Source organism: Nothobranchius furzeri, chromosome 4, assembly GCF_043380555.1.
Source record: "Nothobranchius furzeri strain GRZ-AD chromosome 4, NfurGRZ-RIMD1, whole genome shotgun sequence".
Taxonomy (NCBI): domain Eukaryota; kingdom Metazoa; phylum Chordata; class Actinopteri; order Cyprinodontiformes; family Nothobranchiidae; genus Nothobranchius; species Nothobranchius furzeri.
This window is the reverse complement of record NC_091744.1, coordinates 72,760,656-72,780,116: the sequence shown is the minus strand read 5'-3', so window position 1 is coordinate 72,780,116 and position 19,461 is coordinate 72,760,656. Positions and strand designations below refer to the sequence as shown.

The 19,461-nt window shown below is 42.2% G+C and overlaps 1 protein-coding gene across 1 annotated transcript in view; it reads left to right on the top strand.

Moving 5' to 3' along the window:
• Positions 1-19,237, top strand: part of wwox (WW domain containing oxidoreductase) — a 173,700-nt gene extending 154,463 nt beyond the window's left edge. The window contains exon 9 of the mRNA XM_015964707.3: positions 18,907-19,237. Within this exon, the coding sequence (XP_015820193.1) occupies positions 18,907-19,098 (192 nt within the window). The 3' untranslated portion in view covers positions 19,099-19,237. The remainder of the gene's footprint in view (positions 1-18,906) is intronic.
• Positions 19,238-19,461: the final 224 nt, after the last annotated feature.

Here is a 19,461-nt window from a genome sequence, read left to right as displayed (position 1 = left end):
CTTTCTCTTCAAGTCAGACCAAGATGTACTTGCAAAATGCATTTTTGAATTTTGTGCTTCATGCTTCAAAAATCATAAACTAGTGGAGTCATGACTCGGACAGTAGGTATGTTGCATGTTTCTGTTTTTGAGGGACGGACAGAGTTCACTAATGACTTTACACCCCATTAGCGCCTTTGCTTGATATGTCACATTTCATTACTTTCTCATATCATTGGTGCATAAACTTAGTCTGTGTGTGTGTGTGTGTGTGTGTGTGTCTGCGCGTGTGCGTGCATGCGTGTTTGAAGCATGTTTGCACAAGAGAGTGTGTGACTCTGTGGAGTTAGGATTGAGAAAATATTACATGTAACTTGTACCAAGTGTTGTAACTTTTAACATGTTTTGTAACTGTAATTTTCAATTTTGTAGCATGTAATTCACATTTTGTTACACATAACTTTTGTTTTGTAGCAGGTCAATTTTGTTTTGTAACATGAAACTTTCATTTTTTTACTTGCAGAAATAATCTATTTAGTTTCAAATTACAACTTTAAAAACACACATCTCACTCGACAGTTATAAAACTCAACATTTTGCCCCAAAATTTAGCTTCCTTCCCAAAGAACTAATGACGGGCCTTGTCCTGTCAGCCAATTATGTGTCATTATGAAATCCTGCTCTAATTCAAAGTGTAAGTTCATTATTTACATCAGTATAACTTCTCAAAAAATTACCACCACCTACTGGTAAAGTATGCAAATGTAAACAAGTTTGATTGTGAGCAGTAAAACAGCCCTCTGCCCTCTTGCCATGCTTGGGTAATAATCTAAGTTGTTGGCTGGCCAAACAAAGCTTGCAATTGGCTCTTTGAGAAAGGAAGCTAGAATTGGGAGGACATGTTTTATAACATGTAGACTTAAGTTTTGTAACTGTAAACTAAGATGTGTTTTTTGACAATTGTGATTCAAAACTTTGAACATTGATTTTTTTCTGCAAGTTACAAAATAAAAATTTCATGTTACGTACCGAAGGTTACATGTTACAAAATGAGAATTACATGCTACAAAACAAAAGTTATGTGTTACAAAATGAAAGTTATGTGTTACAATACAAGAATTATACGGTACAAAACAAAAGTTATGTGTTACAAAATGAAAGTTATGTGTTACAGTACAAGAATTATACGGTACAAAACAAAAGTTATGTGTTACAAAATGAAAGTTATGTGTTACAGTACAAGAATTATACAGTACAAAACAAAAGTTATGTGTTACAAAATGAAAGTTGTGTGTTACAGTACAAGAATTATACGGTACAAAACAAAAGTTATGTGTTACAAAATGAAAGTTATGTGTTACAGTACAAGAATTATACAGTACAAAACAAAAGTTATGTGTTACAAAATGAAAGTTGTGTGTTACAGTACAAGAATTATACGGTACAAAACAAAAGTTATGTGTTACAAAATGAAAGTTATGTGTTACAGTACAAGAATTATACAGTACAAAACAAAAGTTATGTGTTACAAAATGAAAGTTATGTGTTACAGTACAAGAATTATACGGTACAAAACAAAAGTTATGTATTACTAAACCAGATTTACATGTTACCAAACAAAAGTTACGTGTTACAAACGAGAATTACGTGTTACAAAACAAAAGTTACGTGTTACAAACGAGAATTACGTGTTATAAAACAAAAGTTACGTGTTACAAACGAGAATTACGTGTTACAAGACAAGAATTGTGTTACAAAAAATAGTTATGTGTTACATAACATAATTACATGCTATAAAATGAAAGTTACACTAAAAACATGTCACAACTTATACAAAACGGTACAAGTTACCATATGTCTAACTTTAGGCCTCTACTCTCCTTTGACTTCACGAAACCAGTGGGTAATTCTGCATCCTTTGATGGCCTTTTCATTTTACATCACTCAAACAATAGATCTGAAAGTCCATTGTTATTTTATTAAACTTTAATACACAGTTTAGTCAACATCATGAAATAATAATTATTTTTTCTGTTTTGTGATTTTGGATTTGGACACATAAAAAGGAAGGAATCTGGATGCAGGACACGTCAACGCAACAAACAAACGTCCCTGTCAGTGTAAATGTTTCCGTTTAGATCTGATTTTATAATAGGAGCTTGATAAATGGCGAGTTTATTTGTCTTTATCATTGACACGCTCTCTTGTGTGTGATTCATAGGTCAATTACTCAAAGAGCCACTACTGTCCAAACATTTATTCCACTATTTAAGCATGCATTTCTTTATAAATCCATCATAAAGCCTTCAGTTTAAGCTGCTTGCTTCTGTGTGTGTGTGTGTGTGTGTGTGTGTGTGTGTGTGTGTGTGTGTGTGTGTGTGTGTGTGTGTGTGTGTGTGTGTGTTTGATTTGCATGCAGCACATGTGATATGTTTTAATTCGTGGTAAGCAGACAGCGGTGCAGCAGGGCAGGTTAGCTTTATCAGTCTGTTTATCTTAATTCTCCTCCATCTCTTTCGGCCCGACCGTCCATTACCCGTCTGGACGAGGTGGCGTGCTGAGCTCTTGTGTGTCTCGTGCACAAATACACATTCACCTTGCAGTTGAAAATATGACGTTATAGCTCTGTTGGGCCATCACTCGTGTCCCTGTTAGCTGTGCATGCATTGTTACCTTGAATTATATAGAGGACGATGTTTTCACAGCAGTTCCTTGTGACCTTGGACGTGTAAATTCACTAAAGTGGAGGAGAACGGTTAGTGGCCTTCAGAGAAGCTCAAACATGGCACATCTCACACATCATATCACACTGCGAGCCTCACCCCACACACACCGCGCGGAGAGGTCAGGTGTGGTTGTGTACAAATGAGCGTCGGCATCAACATGTAAATATGAGCAATCCACAGACTTTCCAGCACACACTGTATGTATGCTCACACTACAGCACCTCCTGCGTGGAGAATGACAAGCTCTTTCGAGGGGATGACCCTCTCTCCACGCTGTTTGTCTGTAGGGTCACGTCCTGCCCTCCCACTGCTGACCCCTCACCTTGGAGCCCAGTCTGTCAGCCAGCAGACACCAGCACTGGGCTGACAGCTCCCAAAGCCCACTGACCCTGAAACTAGGGAAAGTGGAAGCCACAGAAAGAAGGAGAGGCGGGGGTTGGGGTTTTTGACCATCAACCTCCATTGGAGTGGGTATGGTGGGCACCTAGCAGGAGATTAACTGTTTAACTGTTCAAAAGGTCAACTTGTGACAGAAACCAACAAAAAATGTCATTCTGTTGTGTGAAAAGGGAAAAACAAAGTGAAGAAGGTGGTGTGAGATTAAAGAGGTGGAGGAGAGTGAGTGAGAAGTGAAGACTGAGATGGGAAGACAAACATGAGTGAACCTCAGTAGTGGAGGTCGCACTCTGCCCGAGGAGACGGCTGCCTCAAGATTAGCCCAACATTAATAGTCCTTTACCTGCTTACACACAAACACACACCTTCCTCTTCCTCCCCTTGCACACACACACACACACACACACGCGCGCGCGCGCACGCACGCTACGAGCCAGAACTTCTTTACCTCAGGGACGCAGAACTCGTGAGAACACAAGTCTGACTCTCATATCCTATTTATACATCCCTCCCTGTACATTACAATCCTATTTAATGTGCCCTGCTTCCTACACAATCCTATTTATGGACTCGATTCCACCCCACAGTCCCCCTTCCCCTCACGAATCCTATTTGTGTGCCCCCTCCTCCAATGCACAGGTGCCATCCATCCAAGAGGCTGCCTACGGGGTGTGTAAGCTGTGACTTCGATGAGAGTGTATTTTTGTGCTAATGTAACTCTGAAATTGGAGTGCTTCGTGCGGGAATAAGAGAAACGCTGTTCTTGGACTCCACAGTGGACCAACATCAGTTAGTTGTTCTGTGGCCGAGTGGTTTGCCCTCTACCAAATTCTCCTCTTTCTGACGCAAGACATTGCACGTCCACTTCTCTAATTGTGCAAATCGTCCACGAGCAAAGTTGAGCGTCTGCGTCTTCTGTCCCATCCCATCCCCACCTGTCTGGGTGACAGGCTTCTTATCCTCCATTAGTGTATTTAAACAGGACAAAGTGCCTGTCTACATCACAGGCCTGTCTCCACCTGACTCTCCTACATGTCACTCACCCAGCATTATGAAAGCATCCTCATTCTGTTTGAAGAAAGGGGATGAAAGGAGAACAGTAGTCAGGGATGTAGTCGGCCTGACAGGCCAGATTAGAGTAGCCGATCCCAGAGAAGCAGGTACGAGGAAGGGGATAGAATGGTGAGGATGTTCCTGCCTGTCTGGATTAGGGAGGGGGGGGGGGGGGGGGGGTAAATGAATGGTGAGTGGCGTGCAACAGTCTCTGCCCGTCTTAATTAGGAGAAGCTACTCGTTGCAACGTGGAGAGTTGTATAACTGTTCTTGGTTGACTTTCCATTTGCTCCTTAAGCCAACCAATACTTATCTTTAATAATGTTCATAGCCCTTGTGATGTCAGAGTGGAAAAGAAAGCCACTGGAATAATTCTGCCTCGCAAACGGGACTTTTTCAACTTCCAGGCGAAGGATTTAAAGCAAGTGATCTACGACGTCTCCCATTTGGCAGACGTTTTTTTTTCCAAAGCCAGCACCAGAATGAAATAGTGTGACTGAGCTGAATTTATTAATCATTCAATTAACTAAATGTCCCTTCTTGATATGGTTCAGATGAATAGAGTGTCAGTGTTTAATGCAGTCCAATTCTCATCACAACTCAGGAGAGATGCTGAGAACTTAACAGCGCTGCAACTCTTTAATTTTTCTCACCCCGTCATCGCCTTCTACCTGCATTACTCATTGCCCCGTGCTCTTGTCACAATCATTTTTTTGCTCCCTTATGCAGGCTAAATCCAAATTCTTGCAGCAACAGTAAAAACCCACCTTGTCTACATCTCTTTTGCAACAAACTGGCTCTCCTCCCTCTTCAGATAGAGACTTCCTCTGTGCCTTTGGGCTGGTAAAGACAGTCGGGGCAGTCGGTTGTATCAGACTATCTAGCCGGTTCAACTATAAATTACTTGCAGCTAACAAAGCGTGTTGCTGTAACTATTACACAGGCAGTCAAAGTCACCCCAGCCCTTGCTGATGGTTTTACACCCTCTCACATTTCTGTGACTGCAGGCCAAAGGAAGTGCAGGGACTGTGTTCATTTGAATTAGTTAAATCAGTGTCTTTGGTGTAAATAATCATATCATATGATAACAAATCAAATGCAGGTGGCAGAATAGGAAAATGCAGTCCACATGTATGCAGATGATGATGCAATGTTACAATAAAGAGATTTATGACTTTTGTGTTGAGATGAATGTTGCATTCTCTAATGCCGAGTGTACACAATGCAATTTTTGGCTCATTTAGAGCCGATATTCCTCTTGTGCGAGAATCTTTGAGGTCGGGGTGAGTTCTGTGTTGTGCATCGTGTAGTATACAGGGGCTAACGAGAGGCGATTAACACCTCAGACCAGCTCCTGATTAGTACCTGAGTGATTGAACAAATATAAAAACGTTTTTGATGTTTTGCTCGTCCCTAGTGAGGGTATCGCAATATTGAAACAGCGCTGTGACACAAAGTACCAGAGCCGCTCACACAGCGCATGCGCCAACACGCATCGTTTCCTTCTGTCTGTGTTTATGTTGGATCCCAAAACATAGTTTTAATTACTTTCTTTTGTCTTTATTCTCCAAACTACACCTCCCCCCCCACCCCACCCCCCCGGCAAGCCTGACGGACAACAGCCATCTCAATAACAACACAACAGCCTCTAGATCTTCTGGGTTTTTAAAGGTCCAATATGTTGTGTAAAAACTACTTTTATATGTCCAACGTGTTGCTACCGCATGTACAGTGTGAGCAGTCAGGTCACATCCAAGATCTACAGTGTGAGAACGTGGCTTTGCTCTGTAAGGAAGTCGTACAGTTGGAGCTAAATGCTTCGAGTGAAAAAGTCATACAGTGCACGCCCGGCTTATGGTCAATGCCCTCATCATTAATGGCACGATTTGCATACAGTGCTATGCAAACTTTTTTATTTCTCTGACACAAGGAATACATACTTTGTTTTAATCATCATCATCTAGACCTCGAGGCCTTCTAAAGATCTTTTTATTTGGAATTTGTCTCGTCTTTCATGCATTTTCAGGCTAGTTAGTACATTTTCAGAGGATTGTTTAATTTGTTAGAAACATCACTTCATCAGCATGCCATGAAAATACAATTTGTCAAATAATTATAACTAACAACATCAGTTTGGCATACATCACACGTCCGTGGGGGACGAGCAGCATCTTATTTTTAGGAAGATCGGAGGTAAAGAAAACTCCATTGAGACATGAAACAGAACCTGAGAGAGACAATCGTCTTCTGATAGTCAAGTTTGACCTCACTGGGAATGACTTTGATGGTGCCGAAATATTATTATTATTATGATTATTATTATTTGTTACTGTTTTATGTCCGTCAAACTGTTACCTTTGGTAATTTCTAAAGATTAGACCAGTTGATTATAAAAGAAACTATGAGCAGCTGCTGATTTAAGTGTGACAAAAAGTGATAACAGCTCAAAAAAAACAGCCAAAGTTTAAAGAAAAACTTTAAAAAACTTTTTGAAAACCGTGGGAACTATCAGTAAAGACAATTATAAAGTTCAGAGAAATCTGGAAACCTGCTAAATACAGAATAAAGAAACTAGGAATGACTGAAATCTTACTGCATGTCCTTCTTACAACAAATACAGGAAATATTCAGTCATTAATTGTGAAACATTTAAACCTGAGCCGAAGTGGAAACTTAATAAAATTTATATAATTTAAACAAGTCTTTCAGCAGTTGGTGTTAATATATTAATAGTTTTTTGTGTTGAATACGAGCAGTCTCACTCTCTCTCCATCTTGCTGTGTTGGTGGCTAATTGAGAGTGTGTTCTGTGCTGCAGCTCTGCCCTGGAGGTTAGTGTTGGCACACACACACACTCTAGCAGGACAAATGAGAATACACCCCACCATCTGCCCAAGAGAGACACTCCCTCGCCCTCTCCTTGTCCCTCTACCCTTGTCTTCCCGCTTCTTTTTACTCTTTTTGTTTCATTCCTTCATGTTCGCACACTCCTCCTACACCTCTGGCTCTCCTTTCACTGTGGTTTCTGTTCAGTCTTCCCACACTTTCATCCTCTTTTATGTCTTCAACACCTTTTCTTTTGCTCTCTCTCTCTCTCTCTCTCTCTCTCTCTCTCTCTCTCTCTCTCTCTCTCTCTCTCTCTCTCTCTCTCTCTCTCTCTCTCTCTCTCTCTCTCTCTCTCTCTCTCTCTCTCTCTCTCTCTCTCTCTCTCTCTCTCTCTCTCTCTCTCTCTCTCTCTCTCTCTCTCTCTCTCTCTCTCTCTCTCTCTCTCTCCACCTTGATGAAGCTGTGTTTGTGTTGTGATGCCGAGACCAGCGATGCTAAGGTGCTATGGACTTTCCGAATGTTCTGCGTGTGCGATCCATAGGGACTGACATCGAAGGTGACCTCTGGTTGGTAACCTTGGAGACCAACTTTATTAAAATGAATTTGAGTAGAGGGGCCATCCTGACAGCAGCATAATTACATCGCAGAACATCAGCACTAATTTATGCAGCCTGCATTCAACCGGTCAGGAGTGCCGAGATGGGGTCAGCGTGGACACACAGAGAAACAAACACACACTCTCTAGCAGGACACACACACACACACACACACACACACACACACACACACACACACACACACACACACACACACACTATAAAATTATACCAATAAAGCCAGTACGCTTTTTTCGCATTAACTACGTGCATTTGAAGCATGTTTACAGTTTAGTTGGCTTGTGAGTGAAATTTTTTGTTGGACAGATCCTGGTGGATTTAGCCTCATTAATTGGTTGTTAGCCGCTCACACAGACATGCTTGATTAGTTGATTTTGATAAAAGAAGAAAAATGTCTGAAAAACTCAAAGTCCCTTTAAAGGCGCTTTAACGAATCTGCAGAACAAGTTAGGTTATGAAAGAAAACACGGTCGCAGACCCCCCCGGGTGTCATCCCTGAGATACTTCTGTCAGAACCGGAAACCTGAATTTCCAGAGGAAACGAGAGAGTGCTAAACACACGTCGCTGATTTCTAGATTCAAACATCTTGTCCGTGACTTCAAATGGTGTTTGTTTGTCCTAAAGTTGAAGCGGTAGCAGCCGGCTGTTTCTCCACAGATTTTGTTGAGCTGCGGACCTCTCACACCGGTGGTGTAATCAATGGAAGACGCAGGGAAATGCGGCGGTTTGGCGAGACTGATGGTCAAATGGTTACTTTCGGTCTGATACGTTGTTTTAAGCTGATTAGGTTTCCAAATTTGCCAATTTGTCTAGCCAATTTGAAAGAAATGCATTATTTGATAGTTATTCAAAAATACAAATAATTAAAATAAGCCATAACACGTGTTAGCCTATTTACAGCGAAAGTCATCTCAAGCCAATATAGGAAAAATATTTTTGTCTCATTTTGTCCCAGGGCAGAAGCTCTCGGAGGGAATCCCAGAATGTCCTTTTTCCAGCCACTTTCACTAGATCCCCCCAGAGACATCCTAAGGCTTTACCAGGCCAGACTAGAGATCTTTTCATGGAAGAACACACATGAAAACACCTTCTTTTGGTGGCGTCCTGGGGCCGTCCTGACCACATGACCCCAGCCACTGCTGCTCAGTGTGGAGGAGCAGTGACTGCATAAAGTTTCTCTTGGATGTCTAATTTCCTAACCTGAGCTGAGCCCAGCCGCCCTGACGAGGAAACCCAGTTTGGTTTCCTGTATTTGAATTCTGTCTCATTCAGTGATTACCTAAAGCTCATGACCATATGTGAGAGCTGGAATGTAGATGAACTGGTAAGCTAAAACATCTGCTTAGTTCCTTTCTTACTCATAGTTACCTCTCTCACTCATAAGGGAGACCATGAGATACCTTTATGCCTCAGATTAAAAGGTCTTGATCCTAATCCCAACTGCTTTAAAGCCAGTACAGAGTGTAGAAAGCAACAAGTTCAAGTTATAATTATTAAGTCCAGATTCAAGTCCAGTGACATCGTCAATCAAAAGAATTAGAGGCAGCACAAAATAAATGTTGTTAATCTGAGTTACAACAAGAAACGGTGTCAAAGCTGGAATATGAAAGAAGAGAAGGTGTGGGAGAATGAACAGAAGAAAGTTTAGTGAGAGTTTCTACTTCTCAAGAAGAAGTTTGTAGAGGGAGGACATGGATTTCATTCCCACTATTGCAGTGGTGCGTCCAAGGACAAGCTAATCTTTCCCATTAGCAGATCTCTCCGACTCTCATAATGTTACTGCTAGCTGCTCTCCTGTGACATGCATGCTGCTGCTGTGTGTGTGTGTGTGTGTGTGTGTGTGTGTGGGTGTGTGTTTGTGTGTGTGTGTGTGCATGCGCGTGTGTGTGTGAGAATAAGGATGAGTTAGTGGCAGTGTGTGAGCAGAGACAGTGTGAACAAGGCAGAATACTTTTCACGTGTGTGCGTGCGCGCACGTGTGTGTGTGTGTGTGTGTGTGTGTGTGTGTGTGACAGTTCAGCTAGTCGCTCTACTGTGAAAATGACACGTTCCTGCCAAATTAATATCATTACTATCAGAGTTTAATGGGCCAGTGCTGCCTTCTTATTTAAAACTGAACATCTCTCTCTCTCTCTCCCTCCCTCCCTCCACCAGAATAGGAAGGGGGCGGTAGGTGAATGTTACTGTAAAGGAAGATGACTAAATGAGCAGGTTAGGCTTTTGGAATACTGGATTTCCCAGGTACAGATAAAAAAAATGGCTGAAATGCAGAAGCTGAACTTGAGATGGTGTTACAGTCAGCTTGTTAGCAAACTAAATACTGAGAATAAAAATGCCAAAACTGTGTAAAAAAGGAGATATTTTAATATCATGTGCCTTTTGCAGGCTTATTGTTCATCCAGGTTTTTTCCCATCATTCCAGACATTCCACTAATGCCTTTTGTTTGGAAGTTTTGCACATCTCTGTTTAGCAAATGTGTCTCCATCTCAGTTGTCATTTTAAAATGTGATGTTATATTCTACTCTCTTTAACCACCATGATTCAGTGCTTGACTGATGGCCATCATTATCTCTGTTATTTTCTGATGTAAGAAGATATTCCGACATTTATAGCAGAGACTCTTGGACAAAGCTTGGACATTTCTGGCACCTGAATGCATTTAGTTTTCTATTCCTTGTTTTATTTCGCTTCATACTTTAGTGGCCATTGTTTGATTATTTTTATTTTTTAGCTTTAAATGCACACTGTATGTACAAAAGAAGCCTTCTGTTGAGGTGTCATCCTTCACTCGGAGTCAGCGTGGTGATAATGAGTTGATTTGGAGATGCACTCTGCAGGCTGCCTGCACGTGCATGCTTATGTTTGGACGTCGGTTCATATTTACTCAGTAAATGTGGATATAACCATTGCGTTCTACCTTGCATATGTGTGTGTGTTTATTTATTTTTTTGATAAGTGCACACACACCTGACTGTGTGTGTGGGAGATTTTCAGTGTGCGAATATGTCAGGTTGCCGCAGGAGACCAATTAGCTGGTGCATCAGTGAGGAGGTGAGCATAGACACACCTGTGTGTGGCCCTATTACACCAGCTCATCACACACTCACACACCGACACACAGACAGCATTGCTGTGCTCATAATAGAAATATACTGACAGTTACAGTACGTTGACCATATGGAATAATGACTTCACCGTGTCAAACTGTCAGCCGTGAGTCACCAGCATGCCTTATTTCAACTGCATGTTACTAACTTAACAAACTTTTGTGATTTATAGGTTTTCTTGCTGCTGCTGAATGGTTGTCATTAGCTATATGTACTTTACAACAGAAAATTTCCTGACCTTAAACCGCGTGCCTTGTAGCATTCATACACAGGTATGGTGCACTGATGCAATTAGGTGAGAGTGAAAGGAAGATCACAGCCAATAAAGCAGCCAGGCATCTTCATGTATAATTCAGATCTTTTATGGTGGGCTATGTACCCATATGGAAATCCTAAAGGAAGACTGAGGCCATTTTCTGCCAGAGAAAAGGCCTTTTAAAAGCTGATCCCAGTGCCAGAGTCTGGCACTTTTTACTGTTCCTTTTTAATGAATAGGTGTCCAATAAGGCCTTTTATTGTCTTAGCATATGTTGCTTTTATTAGAGGAAAATAATTAGGTTGCGCGGATCACTTCGGAAGTCCTCTCACAAGATAAAAATGAGATAGTTTCACAGTCGTTGCGCAAGTCCTTCTGACTCCCCGTCGTTTTCCTCTTGGATGCCCTGTGTCCTGTCTCCTTCACCTTCTGCTCCGCTTCGTTTCCTATTCCTTCTCTTCGTCCCTTCTTCATAATCCCTCCCCTCCTCCTCGTGTCCTTTACGTTTCCTCCATTTCATTCCTCACTTCTGCTAGTTTTTCTTTGAAGGTGTGTGTTAAATGTATGCAGCGATGCTGCACTGGGCTGCACATTTTCACACGTGCGCACGCTCTCATGTAACTGATGAACAATCAAGAGTGTGACGGGAGGCTGTTGATGACTGACACTGTTGATCTTATCTGGTGCCAACTGGGTGAGGAGAGGGCCTCGGAGAGAAAGGGAAAGGAATAAGTGCGTTGATGTGTGGGGGCAGGGCGGAGGGGCAGTGGGTTTAATTTTTATTTTTTACTGTGCTTTGTGTTGTGTTCCTGTCACTCCTGCACAGTTTTCCTCCTCAGCTCCTTTATTTCTCTGCTTTATCATCCACCTCTACATCACTCTGCTGGCTCAGAAACAAAGACTGCCAACAGGCCTCTTCGGTGATCCTGAACACCATGGGAGGAGATCCATTTGCCTCCAACATGTCATGCTATAATTGTTTGCCCACGAGGACCTCAGTTACAGAAACACTGAATGCCCATAGGTTTTAGTCCAAGAAAAAAAAGGGGGGGTGTGGGGGGGTCAGGAAACAAGGAAAGGCTTAACTAGAAGGTAAAGGGTGAGGCAGACAGACAGAGAGACTGAGTGGACATGACGAGGGGAGGGACTGGGAACCAAAGAGGGAGGAGGCTGGTACTCCATCCTGGCTTTAATGCTCCTCGGGGGAGCACGCTGCCTTTAGGTGAGTATTAGCCATCAGCCTGTGGGCTAATGGACGCTACGAAACATAGTTTAGTACAAACAGATGACCAGAGGTAGACTAATCACCTGAGAGACATATGATGAAGGGCTTTTATGCACTTTTGGACCAAAGTGGAGCTTGCTAAGGTGAAAAACAGACTGGAAAAGCCCTTTTTTTTCTTTTTGTTTTCAAACTACTCTGTCGTAGATACCAAAAGCACGTTTACCTTGTTAAGTAAAGGCAGCTTGGGCTGTCTATTGTAGCATACCTGCTACATGATCTGCTTTCCTATGCCAATAAACAATTGGTTAAAATGACCACAGAGAAAGAGTTTGTCTGGAGAAAAGCTGGTTTAACACGTCATAAGCTTAGACACACCTTTACATTTGCATGTCCCAACCCACTTCAACATTGGAAAATGTAAACGTCTGTTGGGGTTTTTGCTAACCACAGAACAACACTAGCTCAAGCTGTTGCCAATGTCCTTGTTGGACAAGAGAAATCAACATAAAAGAATTTTGGAGCACTGCTCACGTCCCAGGATGTGCTGGGAATATCCTGACTTTAAAATAACACTAAACAGTTTCCAGCTTCTCCGCCCTACTGGTTGAAATTGGAATTACAACGGTCATACACAACCCTGCAGCAGTCTGCTGTTGCTAGCGCTATCAGTTACACTAACATGAGCCAAGTCACGAAGTAAAAGATCCACACTGTTGGACAAAAAGTATTACTTATAAGTCTAGTATCAACAAAGCCAGGTCACCATTAGTCCATGCTTTCATAGCCTCCTTTAGCTCCTTCAAACGAGTGTAGGCTGTGCTGACTTTCACTCTGGTTTTACCTCTTTGCTTTGCCTCCAAAGACTTTACATCCAGGCTCCGCCATGATGCCAACAAAACAGCAAACTTCTTTTTTCTACTTCCTGTGTTTTTATTGATGGTCATTGAAGTGATGAAGCTAACTGCTAGCCTTTTATTAGCTTCTGGCACAGAAAATAACTAACAGCCATTAAGCAGGTAAAGAGCGCCCCCAAGGACACATACCCGCTCCACAAAACTATTACGTGCTGTTTCTGGTGGGTGGAGTGGTGCAGATTGCTGTCCCATGTGAAATTGGTAAACTTTCTACCAAGACAGTTGCTGAACCCCACTTTTTAAAGGGAGATTAGGCAGTTTTGGCTTGCTTTTAGCCCCCTAGTGTCTACTTAGTAGAACTGAAAGCATATATCTCCTTGCTGTGCGTTTGTCTTGTTAACACCTTAAACAGCTGAAATGTCTCCCCAGCCTTCAGACTACAGGAGTGATTCATCACTAAATTAAACAAATCAGCTGCATTCATGATCTAAAACATGCAGGAAACGTGCTGGAAGCAGACTGCAGCACCAGGTATGTCAGCTCAATTGTTTTCTAAGTCCAACAAACTGGACCGGCACTCTGAAGTTGCAAATGTGGTATTCTGACCACAGAGGGTAGTGGGGGTCTGAGTGACATTTCATGAACCCTGTAAAGGGTCATTTTAGCACATACTGGCTCAAGAAAATGATTTCAAAATATTTAAAAGTTGCCTAGTATCCCTTTAAGGGATTGGACCCACCCTGCTGTTTGAAAGAGCCGGACACACTTCCTCCCCTCTCTCCAGTTTGGCCAATGTTTTTAGGGCTCCTGTGCCACTGTGAGCCCCAACAATGTTTCTGATGCTGTTTAGAGACTCAAACAGCAGTTTTCAATTGTAAAAGAAACGAAGTTCTAGGTCCTCTTTAAATGTTAACTTGTTATCCCTGGTTTAACTAGTAAATGGGTTGTCTTCAGGGACCTAGGCTTGACATAATTTTTTCTTTAAATTATTTTAAACAGAATAACCAGTAAGAAGCATCTCTATCTAACAGCAGAATCTGAGGCAATTTCACCCAAACCTCTGACAATCATTTAGTTTAGTTATCATTTAGTATAACAGCATTTAAACCTTTGCAGTGTTATAGGACAACATGCTACTGCACACACACTTACACACAAAGAAGAGTAAAACCTTTTTATTGTAGTTCCCAAAAAATCTGAAAACCTTTCTGCAGTTTGAAGAATAAGCATTTTCTCCCAGATTAACTTTTCCCTCTCTGTCAGTCAAAAGGCCTAACTCTGTTTTCACAGATATTAGACGTGTAAACACTTATTTCTGAGTCACAGTTTAATTCCTAACTTTATTTGCCTCATATTGTCCGTAAACGTTGGGAGAGGCCACTGCAGATTCATGAGCGAGCGTCTGGAAGCTTTCTGAAGTGTGTGCCGGGGTGTTTGAGGGAGCTAATCTCTTTTTACCGTGGTTGAATGATCAAACTGAATAGAGGGACAGCTTGTTTATCTAAAGGGGAACCGCATTACCCAGGATTCCCTCCGCAGCGAGGCCAGGCACGCTTAGCTGAGCTGTCAACTTGCCGAGGCCTGAAGGCAAAAAAAAAAAAAAAACCACACATGCACGCACACATTCACAAATAAACTGCACACTCAGAAAACTTTGCTTTCAATGGTTATTTATTAAATGTAAAATATCTTTAGCACAGATTTAAAATCAGACACCTCCATATATTTTTGAACATCACAGGTTGAAAAAAAGAAACTAAAAACATTCCTGAAACAGAATCACAATCAGTTTGGAGAAAAGCTACGACACGAGGCTGGGCAGAGGGCTGAGCCAAAACCTGCACTCCTCCTGATCCCTTAAATAAAAAAGACAGAAATCCTGAAGCCTTCGCACTTTTTCTTTTCCACCAAATGTTTGTGGAGTTTGGGAACTTTGTTTCCATAAATGAGGGACATAAACACTTAGTTCACACGTCAGTTTGGTTTAAATATTACTAAAATGGAATAAAACTGCCCATGTGTTCCTGACAGCTTGCCAAACTTAAACTAAAATGGGAATTTGACAAAACAAATACAGATTTTCTGTAGATTTGCTGCAAATCTAAAGGGCGTTCACACGGGCGTGCGCTGTAATGATCTACTGTTGGTGCCAGGAACCAACTTCTCAAACGGCGTCCCAGGCGTGGATAGCTTTGCCAGCTTTAGTACCGCTGCTGAACTGGAGCGCCATCACAGAGGTCAGCCGCCCCTCTCTTCTCTGCTCTGCCTCAACCCTCGCTGCTGTACAAATGCCAACTGACAACAACTGACACAGATGGTGAGCAGAAAACACAGGACATGGAAGAGAACCACCCACAGGAGTAAGAAAACAGGAAGACTCTACGCACACTGTCCAAGAGAGGATATTGCCTGACAATATTATCAACTTGTTTATTTGAAACCTTTTTGTTGTGTTCTTTTCTATTTTTCTACTTTTTTTTTCTTCCCGCACATGCTTTATGAGAGGTTATAAAAGTACCTGAAAGAATTGCTAAATTCTCGGCATGCATAGCAGTTATTATTTACAGGTTTATTATGTACAGGGGTGAGCCCAAAAAGACACAATAATGGCTTATTTACACCCAGGTCAGGAGAGGAGGACGATGCCATAACTACAGATGTGTGTGAGGGTCAAAGGTCACATGCATAGGGGTCAGCGAAAGCTCATACAGCTGAGTACGACTGGGATGACAAAGACACTGAACAAAACACACCAAAAGTAACGTTACGGTGGATTCAACGACGTAGCATCTCTCCGTATAGCTTGTGAATACGCTCAGCGAGGATTTCTCGACTACCGCTTATTGCTCAATACTTTACAACGACATTCCTATTGCACGTCCAGGAGGTTCCCGGGTCTGTATTGAGTTTGGAAGACTCAGATCTGGTCCCAGAACTAGCGCTGCTCACCAAACGTCGGTTTATTGCAGGATGTGTTTTACTCCCAGTGTTTGGACCCTTTTATAGAAGTGGTCTGTAAAGTTCTTGAGGTATTTTACTCTTTCGGATTGTTTTATTGCTGTAATCTTTTGGTATATTTTAGGATTAGGTACAGCTTATTCTAATTATTATTGTTGTAGCTTTAGAGTGGATTTTCTTTTGTGTGATTTGGGTTTCTGAACGCTGCTCCTGTTCATTAATGACACAGTTTAGCATAAAGCTTTCAAAGCTAGGTTAATGCACAGCTGAGATTGTTTTAGGGTCAGGGTTAGGGTTCTTTAGCTTCTAAGAACTAAAATATGAAGTTTCTTTAAATAACTGAATGGTAAGGGTATAGTATTTAGAGGGGAGCTTGTGAGTGCCTTTAAGTAAATATCCAATCAAAGAAGGATCTTTCATATCTAAGTTTTACGATCTTTTGAGGTTGTTATTGGGCTTAGTGTTTCTTAGTGTTGGTTTTAAAAGTCCAAATCAAATTTCACATCCTAATTTTTTTGGTCAAGTCCAAATTTGCACTCTGACTGAAAAAGAGCTAAAAATCAGTAGAGCTTCATAGAAAAGTTCTGCACACGTGACTCTCGTTTAGTTGCAGAACACAGAAAGACACGCTGAGATCTAAACCTACAGGACTTCTTCATTGTAGATGATTCTGAATAGCCTTACTGTGTCCCTACCTAGGAGTGTGTGTGTTCTTTTGTTCCTACATGTAAATGTACCTGTGTGCAACTGTGTGTAACGCTCGCTGTCGAACACACACACACACACACACACACACACACACACACACACACACACACACACACACACACACACACAGGCACAAACACACACACACACACACACACACACACACACACACACACACACACACACAATGATAAATGGCCGTGGTGGGTGGCTGAGCATGTTAATGCCTAATCTCATCAGCCTTATCTCTTACAGAGGTCGCAAGATCAAGTGGTGGGGGGGAATGAGCTAAACACCAATAAGATAGTCCAAACAGTCCATGTAATACTTTATCTGCCTCCAACTTGACCGCTGTGCTCTGGATTTACTTTATAAAGAACTGAAGGACTTGTTAAACACGTTAGAGAAGATTTCCAATGACAGAAATCATAATAATTTGATATTTTTAGCTCTGTGTTTTACCTTAAAGCAGGAACAGTAAGTGCACACTAACATCTCTGAAAGTTAGCCAAGTTCAAGGGGTGTCAGTGAGTCAGCGCCCCCCAGAACCTGAACCCTCTGTCAAGTTTAAAAGGCATTTCGCTTTCAGACAAACTAAATCAGATGCCCTAAGTGAGGGAGATGAGTGAGACGGAGTGTGTATGAACCTCCAACTCAGAGACACTGCCTGGCATTTGTCTGTCTTTGATATGGCGACATGTGACGTGGGTAAAGTTATCGCCTCACTGGCAGGTGAGACAGACGGCAACGCTCAGAGAGATGCCGCCGTTTCATCTGCCGTTTACCAGCTCTCTCATCATGCTGCACTTCAAACACGCTCAATCTGCTGCTGCAGAGCTGGTCCTGCACAGTGTGTGTGAGAGAGTCGGTACGGAGGAAAGCAGTTCTCCAAATCTGCTTTGTGTTTAATTTTATTTATATTTTGTCACTTGCAAATGCATTCAGTGTATATTTTTAACTGAATCTTTAGCCCTCTAAAGATCCTTCCACGTCATGCATGCTGGCCTCGCAGCTGCTTTAGGAAACTGTTCAAACAGTTGGCGTGTAATGTGCCTCCATTATGCATGTGCGTATATCTGTGTGTGTTGCCTATGTTTGACTACGGCGCATATGGGCTCGTCTCAGTGTGTGCCAGTGCTCTGCGCTAAAACTCTCATCATGCTCATCGGAAGATAAAGAGCGCGCGAGCCATTTCATGTGGTTGTACAGAAGTCGTCTCCAGAGCCGGAGTTTGCCGGGAAGCTGTCACAGCAGCTTTGAGCGGGAGCTGCAACATGAAAGATCCCTCTTTGAGCAGTCGGGTTATGTGTGTAATGCTCTCTGATGTGTTTATTCTGCTGCTGTTTTAACTTTCATTTTCAAATGTCACAGAAATCTCCCCTCCAAGAATATCCCTGCTAATTAATGACTGATGGGGCGGGCTGGGGTGGGAAACTTAGCAGGTTGCATCCAAATACCCTTTTGACTTTTGCACTGCGTCTGGGTTTGAGACGACGTAAAAACTTTCTGGAGACTTTATAATCTCCTCCTTTAACCTTGAGAAAAATAAATCCTTGTGTGGTGTAAATGTGTGTAACCAACTAACTTATTATATAGATACAGAATTGTACTTTTTGATACTTATATTCAGCTTTACAAGCCCCGCTGAGCTCCCTGTACACATAATGTGAAAATATACATATTCATTACCATCAAAACTCCTTTTTTTTCTGTTAGTCATGTACATGAAAGCTGTGTTTTCACAATTAATCCCATCCAGACCGGAACCGGTCTTGTTTCCTGTTCGTCCTGTACAGTAGAAGGTCCTGCACATGTAAAAAGATAAATAAATAAATATATGTACATTATTATATGTACAGTATGCCGCTCCCGTGGTAATTTAACCCAGTCGTCATGGGTTACAGGGAGCAGGGTGAGACAGCGTGTGCATGAGTCATTTTTTTTTCCTGTGACCACTCCGTGGAGCTTTCTCTTGCTGCGTGTGTGTTCGTGCATGCGTATGTGTGTGTCTTATAAAGGACGCTGCCGGTGTCCACGGTTTGTCCTCTCTGGACAGGGCGCATCCTAATGGCTGTGTGTGAGTAGATGAGTTCTCCGTATTTTGCTTCCTCCTGCAGGATGAAGCCGTCTCGTTGTCACAGAGCCACGATTTGTCCCAACTGACCTTGTACCCCTTTTTCTTTTTTTTTTCTGTCCACAGCAACAAGGTTCAGCAACCACAGTCTACTGCGCGGTAGCTCCAGAGCTGGAGGGTTCAGGCGGCATGTACTTCAACAACTGCTTCCGCTGCCAGCCGTCCATCCAGGCAGAGGATCCGAGCAGCGCCGCCAACCTGTGGGAGCTGAGCGAGCGCCTGGTCGCAGAGCGGCCAGTTGGGGTTCAGGCTCTCTAATCCATGAGGAGTTGGGGCAAGTCAAACAAGGATCGAAGAGGAAGCAGTTGGTTTGAAACAAATAAAAGACTGACTGCACAATACAAAAGCTGCCAAACGTCACATCACTACAGGGCTAAACCACGGTACATGATACAGGAGGGGGGTCATATACATTCTACTCAACGGCTTTCTTTGCTTGGTTGGTTTGGATTAAAAAGGGTTTCCTTTGCTTAGAAAAATGCACGTCCCTGTTTTAATGGGCTAACATGTGCGTTAATATTCCTAATAATCGTCCGTTAATTTAATCTGTTTCTGGTTTCATTCTTTTTTGTGCTAAAAACTGTTTTGAGGGGTCGAGAAGAAATAAAAAGTAAATGAGCA